The sequence below is a fragment of the Callospermophilus lateralis genome, chromosome 17 (genome assembly GCF_048772815.1).
Source record: "Callospermophilus lateralis isolate mCalLat2 chromosome 17, mCalLat2.hap1, whole genome shotgun sequence".
Classification (NCBI taxonomy): Eukaryota; Metazoa; Chordata; class Mammalia; order Rodentia; family Sciuridae; genus Callospermophilus; species Callospermophilus lateralis.
Window position 1 is genome coordinate 26,230,813 of NC_135321.1, and position 7,785 is coordinate 26,238,597.

The window sequence follows — 7,785 nt, forward strand, 5'->3', positions numbered from 1 at the left end:
TGCAGCGGCGAGGGAGGAGAGAGGAGGGGCGTGGCCTTGTGAGTTCCTGCCCCCTCCCTTTGCAAAGCTCCCAGGAGGCTGGGGACAGGAAGCAAGGGGCACTGAGGGGCAGGGGTGGGGTTAGGGATCGGGAGGAGCAGGCGACAGGACTCCTCTCACTCTGGGTCCCGTCGCAGGTTCCACAAGCTGGAGAAGTGGCGGAGGCCCTTCTACCGCGTGCTGCAGGTGTACGAGAACGCATCGGTGCTGCTGCCCGCTTTCTACAACACGCGCAACACCGACGTGTCCATCCGAGTCAAGTACGTGCTGGACGACTTCGAGTCGCAGCAGGCCGTCTACTACTTCCACCCGCAGTACCTGGTCAACGTGTCGCGCTATTGGCTCAGCCTCGGGGTGCGCGCCAAGCGCATCAGCACCGGCCTCATTCTGGCCACCGCGGCGCTGGAGCTGTGCGAGGAGGTGCACCTGTTCGGCTTCTGGGCCTTCCCCATGAACCCCTCGGGCCTCTACATCACCCACCACTACTACGACAACGTCAAGCCGCGCCCCGGCTTCCACGCCATGCCCTCCGAGATCTTCAACTTTCTGCACCTGCACAGCCGCGGCATCCTCCGCGTGCACACGGGCACCTGCGGCTGCTGCTGATGCGGCCACGCCAGGCTGCCCGCCCACAACGGAACCACCTCTCCTCCTCTCTCTTTTGGCGGGACTGGGGGCGCTTGGCCTGGCAGTGCAGGGACCTGGTGAGCAGGCCGTAGCTCTCTGAAGAAATTCAGCTTTGTGCTTGGGTCCTGGGGTGGGAAGCCAGGGCTGGGGCGCTGTGCAGGGCGCTTTCTGCTGGGCACATCCCCAAATCAGGGGCCTCGGGATTGCCAGGGAATAAAGCACATTTCCCCTCAATTTTAGCTTGTGAGAGAGCACAGACGGAAGTGGTCTTGTGACCGAAGGATGACCCTAAGGACCAGAGGGAGAAAACAGGACATCTGAGCACAGTCAAGATTTCATTCAGGCCTTTGGACTCTTGACTTTTATACCAAGGACTAGCCATGGATCACCATCTCAGAGCTTAGAGGCCAACCAGTGGCCAGATCTTCCAGTGAAAAAAGAGCCGTTCAGAGCTCTTGGGGTGAGCACCCCAGCTGCACCCAGCGGTGACCTGGGTTATTATCTTCCCTGACAGCCAGTGGCCAAAGACAGCCACACCTTTTCAAACACACCCTGGGACACACACAGTCTTGGTGCCCCTAGGTTCCATCCTGCATTTGACCTCTTGATGAGAAGGAAATAAAACAGGCCAGCCATTTGCACTAAGGTTTCCAAGCCAGTGCTATCGACTCAATAAGTGCTTAGCAATTTGCTTCCTCTTCTGTCTCCCTATTTTCAGCTCCATTTTATCCAGGAGTTATTTATAAAGATGTGTTCCTCTTGATGTTCCTGAATACTGCAGAATCCTGCTATACTGTGTTCCTGAATGGGGACAATCAGTTGGAAAATGCTGCCTTGTCACATGAGCTTGAGAGACTGGAAGGAAACAAGGTGGGGCCTCAGACACCAGCATCCCTGAGGTTTCTGCCATGAAGGCAGGGGACCCCCCTGCAGTGTGGGCCTGATATCTTCACCACAGGGACTCATGGGGCCTGGGCTTCTGAGAATCAGCTGTGCCTAGCCTGAGAGGGGTCCCTTGTCATTTCACATCTGAAATCCTTCCCTCTGCTCCCCCCGTGGGGTGGGGGGTGGTTTCCACCATGAATGTGATTGTGCCTAACAGACTCTGCTGGTGAATTGCCTTAGAGCATAGCTGTGTGGAAGCATAGATGTTACTGCTGGGAGGCTTCAGCCTGCCCATCCATCTGTCCTTCCTTTCCTTCTCCTTTCCCTCTCTTGCCCTCCGCTTCCCTTCTATCCTCTCTTTCCTCTTCCCTTCCTCCTTTTTTCTCTCCCTCACTTAGACATTACTGGAGAAGAACCTGTTCTGGTCTTTGATTGACCTTGGACAGACTGGGGGTGGGGGGTAGGGAGTGGTGACAAAGGCACCATCCCTGTTTCCGGAGGTGGAGGAGGATTACACACATTGCAGTCCCACATATGAGCACAGCAGGGAGGGGACCTCCTACCTGTTCACCTCATTCTACAGGCAGAGCTGCAGGGCAACCGGAGAGACAGAAAACACGGACCTGGAAGGGTCTCAAAGGCCATTTGTCTCATTTAAGGAAACAGACCCATAATAGGGAAGTGGCCTGGGTCAAGTCATGCCTGGGCTCTTCCACGGGCCTGCTGAGGACAAAGCCCTCTCTGGGGCCCCTCTGGCTAGGTGGGCGTGGATGGGGCAAGAGCCTTGGTTGGTGGGATACCAGGATCCCCACAGTCAAGGATGTTGAAATTTGCACCAGCCAGGGTCCTCATAGGACCTGGGGATGAAGCATCCTGGTCCATCCCATGTTGGAGTTGGGACACTGGGCTTATGGCTATACTTTCTGCCTGTGGATCTTAGGACAAGTCCCTGCTCCCTTTAGGATCTTGGTTTCCTCATTTCTGCCAGGAGAGGCTTAGAAAATATATCTGAGGTCTTGATCTCCATTTCTTCCTTTGGAACCAGGGATTGAACCTAGGGTGCTTTACCACTGAGCTACATCCCCAGCTCTTTTTATTTATTTTTTTTAATTTTGAGATAGGATTTTACTAAGTTGCTTAGGGTCTTGCTAAGTGGCTGAGACTAGCTTTGAACTCCCGATCCTTCTGCATCAACCTCCTGAGTGGCTGGGATTACAGGCGTGTGCCACTGCACCCAGCACAATCTCCATTTTTTGTGGTGTTCGTGATGTATGGATCTAAGCCATAAATATTTACTTTTATAATAGCTAAGACTGACCACACTGTCATCATGTGCCAGGCACTATGCTGAGCAATTTCTCTGCATGATCTCCTATCATCACAAGACCCCTCAGGTTGAGGGGCTCCCATGATACAGGGGAGGAGACTGAAGGTCAGGGTGACTTGGAAACTTGCTCACAGTCAGATTCCCAGTGGAGGCACTGCACCTAGGTCTGTGGAGTCCCAAATCCTGCCTTAGCTCCCCAGCCACTGTCACCAGGGCTTGAACATGAGGGCTCCAGACCAAGATGCCACTGCAGGGTGGTGCTAGGCCCTGTTCTAGGGTCAGATGCTCTGGGAGGCTGTCCTGGGTCTAGGCACAGCCTCTGTTTGTGGGTGCCTCTCCCCAGCCCTGCCACCTGCAGCAGTACTAAGCCACTTTCAGTGGCCTTGAGGGTAACTGAGGTGGTCTCCATGTTTTTCAGGTGAGAAAAGATTGCCCAGAAAGCATACACATTAAGTGACAATATGATTGACTTGCCCAGGGCCACATGGCCAGCTAGAGGTTCAGCTGGGACTCTCCCCAGCCTCCTGACTTATCACCTTCTTTCTCCTGCAACCAGTGTTTGTAGGAAAATACATAATTTCAAAGGTGAGAGACCTGGGCATTGACTCTGGACGCCCTCTGCCACATTCCTGTGCAGCCCTGTCACTGTGTGGTACAGACTACCAGTTCAATTTGTATTTAAGGGACATTGATTTCCCTTGGACAAAGCAACCACCCAGTCTTCCTTTGTGCTAAATCTACTGCTCCGGGCTTGAAAGGCAGCAAAACCTGCTCATGGCTCGGTGCTTAGCCAGGCAGAAAGGAAGGTGAACCAAGGTCAGGCAGGCCTCTGGGATCAAGTCAGTGATGCGGCAGCAGCAACTCTTCTCACTAATCGGCTGGTGCTGCAGCGGGCAGAGCAGCTTTGCATTGTCCTGACTGCTGAGCGTTGGGGTAAAGCAGAAAAGTGCTTCCTGACCCTGGAGGGAAAGCAGAGCATGCCCTGGCCTGGCATTCTCTGGGTCTTCCTTGAGTGCTTATTAAGTGCCAGGCCTTGAGCAAAGTGTAGACCCTGTGCTCTTGGTGACACAGTCTGGTGTGCATGCACAGCCGTTGAGTGAAGCATCCCACAAACACTTAGAAGCTCACTGTGCAGAGTGCTGTGAAATCCAGGTTCAGAGACAATCACCTGGTGTTTGTGCATGCAGAAGTTAACTCTGAATCCCAGAGTTTGCAGCATCAAGATTGTCATTATCAAATAGGGCCTCTATCTCAGGTCTCCTTGACAGCAGCATGACATTTGATACACTTGGCCCTTCTGGTCTTCTCAGAGCTGTCTGTGTTTCCTAACAAACCATTCTTCCCTGACGTGCCTCCTGCCTCTCTGAATGCTCCTCCTCAAGCTTCTTCCTGAATCCTCTTCTGTGAAGCTTCCTCAGGGTTCTCTGCTCTTACTAGGAGCGCTCCTGCAGAAATCTCATCTCCTCGCAGCCTCCAGTTCTCCTGTCCTCACTTCTTACCCCATCCCTGCAGGCCCATCCTCCCTGGGAGCATCAGAAGCATTCCCCTGGGGCCCCCTGAGTGTCCACACCTCAGCAGCTTCTCAGACCCCCAACCTGTCCTTGACTGGTATAGTTGAAAGAACAATCTGGAATCAGAGTCTCTTTCCATTGCTTAGTAGCTATGTGACCTTGGGGAGTTCCAGCAGCCCCTGGAGGCTCAGATTCATCATCTGAAACATGAGAACCAGACTCCAACCTGATCAGCTGTTGCCAAGATCAAGTGCCACTGTGTTGGGCCATGCCTAGTTCAAGGCCTCACAAACTGGACTCTCAGCAGGCACAGGTCCCTCTGCCCCAAATCTGGCTCCACTTTGACTCTTCCTTCTTTAGTCTCTATGTTTATTTGTTCACCAAATCTTGTCAGTTACAGCTTGGAAAAACCCCTAGAGTTCATTCCCTCCCTGTAGACCAGCTCTTGCTCTAATTTAGACCCTTCTGGATGATCTTTTTGCTGTCAGAGAATGACCACCTGAAAACACCTTTTGTGGGGCCCATTGCCTACCTGTACCATGAAGTCCAGGTTCTTTACCAAGTCATGCAGGCCACATTCCAAAGTGGCTCCCTCACCTTCCCAGAGACCACCCTTCTTCCCATGATCCTCCAGGCACTGTGCCTTTGCACATGCAGATCCAAATGCCTGGAACCACGCCGTGCTCCTTCCTCCGGGCTTCCTTCTTTTGATCTGGCCACTTTTCCAGATGAGGTCCAATCATGGCCCCTGCCACCTCTCTATGATCCTGGACCAGGCACTCTCTCCTCTGTGCTTCTGCTGTCATCAGTGCTGACTCTGTTAGGACACCCTCACAACACACAGCCCCCGTGTCTGAGTCTTCGGTGGAAGGTCTGTTTCTTCCCTAAGGGAAGGCCCAGTATCTGACCCATCTTTGTGCTCCTCACACTGGCACAGAGCCAACTGGGGGCTGTTCAGCACATGCTCACTCCAGTACGGAGGTCCTGGTTACCTCGCAAGCTCCAGCAGTTCAGGATACCCTGTTAAGAAACCAACTAATACCATGGAGGAGTCAGAGCTGAGCATGGTTCTGTTTGTCATTTTTTGCCTAGTACCTTCTAGGAAGGCACAGACTCCCCTGCCCATCCTGGGGAGCTTGGGACCCAAGAGCTGAACATCAGTGGAGTCGGGAGTGGGGGGGGCCTGTTGGGTCCAGCACCTCGTTTCTGCTTTCCTTTTTTTTATTTTTAAAATTTTTCTTCATCATCATAATCTTGCTCATCTGCTTCTTGGTTGCTGACCAATCTCTTTCTCTAGCTTAAGAAAAAGAAGGGAAAGACATGTTCTATTTTTCTTTCTTTCCCTTTGTCCTTTTCTCACTCCCCTTGAGATAAGTCAGATCTTGCGTTTCTGCAGCTGAAGGGCAGGGTCGGATGTGGAATACAAGGGATTTATCAATAGTGTCTCAAAAACTAGACTCAATGCTTTGTTTTTGGCTGAGAAACAGATGAGCTGAGCTTTTCAGAATGTCTGCTCCAGTGGAAGGCCAGGGGCTCATTCCCAGGGGGCTGTGGGTAGAGGCGTCATTCTGAGTTCAACACATGCCCTGCTCCCATCCCTCTGCAGCAAGGGAACCTGGTTTTGACTCTGGGCCAGGTGAGGCCAGGCTAGGGGTATGTGAATGGCCAGGGTGTGCTTTCTGCTATTCTTGAGTGGTCTCATCAAAAGAGGCCAGTCTGCGGAGATGGATTACATCCAAGACATTCCAGCAAGGCGGAGTGCTCCTCAAAGTCATGTAGATCTCCTGCATCAAGACCTGGGTGCTTGTTAAAATGGTGAACTGAGAATCTGGAGAGGGCGTGACACCAGGCAATCAGCATGAGCGACATGTCCAGGGGGGGCTTGAGCACACTCCTGTTGTGGTTCTGTGGCTGCTGCCATCGACTAGCAATGTCTGGCCTAAATTCCAGAGTGGAATCTTGAGAAGAAGATGGAAACAAGAATTTGGCACACAAGGCAACTTCTACCTTTTTATATTTAAATATAAAATATAACCTGCAATTAACCTGAGCATCTTGATCATTTTTCAGGGTACAGTCCAGGCATGTTAAGATCATTTGCTTTATGGTGCAACCAATCTCCAAAACTCTTCTTATTTTGCAAAATTATAACTTTAAACCCATTGAATGACAATGCACTTTCCTCTCCCTTCCTGCCTGGCAACCAACATTCTATTTTCTGTCTCTATGACTTTGTCTGCTCTAGGTCCCTCAAGTATATGGAATCACAGAATATTGTCTCTTTGTGACTGGCTCATTTCACTTAGCATGATGCCGCTGTCTGGCTGGGCACAAGATCACGAGCCACTCAAACAGGAACAAACTTTATTTGAAAGAACCGCCAATAACACGTCCGCCCGGGAAGCTTCCCGATCCACCCACGCGGCGTTCTGCTGCTCCTTTCCGGAACTCCAGCGCAAGCGCCTCCCCGGAATTCCCTCCTACTGTACTTTCCCAACCAATGGGAACTCTCCAGGAGTCCCGCAGCAGGAGTCCGGTATCCATATGAATGTAATTTTTAACATAATCATATCATCTCAATGGCTAGCTGGCATCACCTTTCAATCAAAAATGCCATGCATCATATTAATTGGCTGTGGCTCCCAGCATCTCCCCCCTTCTGTTTAATTAAGAAGCAAGTAATGTGGCTAGGGACCGTGCCTGTTAGGTTTGTCCAATTCAACATATGGTTCTTACCCGTCATTGGAAAACTGACCTTTAGGCGTCAGCCTCCTGTCTTAGGTTGATACCATTGCAATTGGATCATACCCGTCACTGACTACCGGTCCAGCAAATAGCCATAATTGTGGATAGGCCTATGCACCAGTGGGGGGGTGAGGTTCTTTGCCTCACCTCTGTTGGCCCCCAGATTTGGCCTTGGTGCCAGTGGGGGGGTGAGGTTCTTTGCCTCACCTCTGTTGGCCCCCAAAATTAGACCATCACTAGTAGAAGGGAGGAGGATACAGAAATGCCACAACACCACATCAATTGACGACTCCTAGGGAAAATTGCATCACTGGTGACACATCAGCAAAGATACGCCAGCATTACCATAATTTGTTGTATCAACGGATAGATCACAGTGCATACAAGTGATACATAGTCCAGGCAAGTTTTGTAAGCAGTTCAAAGTGGAGGAATCTATCAATATGTCCATTTCCTCCCAAGATCATTGATATATCAGTTTATACAGTTTGTTGTGATAATTATCGAAGAAGTTGTAGTTTGGTTTCATCTTTGTCTTCACCGGCACTGGGATGAAAAATAAGAATTCTGACAATGATGTTAAAGAGAAAAAGAAAAAAAATGTAACATTTTAACAGGTACTAAGAAAACATTTTTTTTTTTTTTTTAGAA

The 7,785-nt window shown here is 50.9% G+C and overlaps 1 protein-coding gene across 3 annotated transcripts in view; it reads left to right on the top strand.

Moving 5' to 3' along the window:
• The window catches only part of St8sia5 (ST8 alpha-N-acetyl-neuraminide alpha-2,8-sialyltransferase 5), a 66,487-nt gene extending 65,058 nt beyond the window's left edge, over nt 1–1,429 (top strand). For all 3 annotated transcript variants that reach the window (XM_076837299.2, XM_076837302.2, XM_076837301.2), the window contains one exon: nt 177–1,429. In XM_076837299.2, the coding sequence (XP_076693414.2) occupies nt 177–645 (469 nt within the window). In that variant the 3' untranslated portion in view covers nt 646–1,429. The remainder of the gene's footprint in view (nt 1–176) is intronic.
• The last annotated feature ends 6,356 nt before the right edge of the window (nt 1,430–7,785 follow it).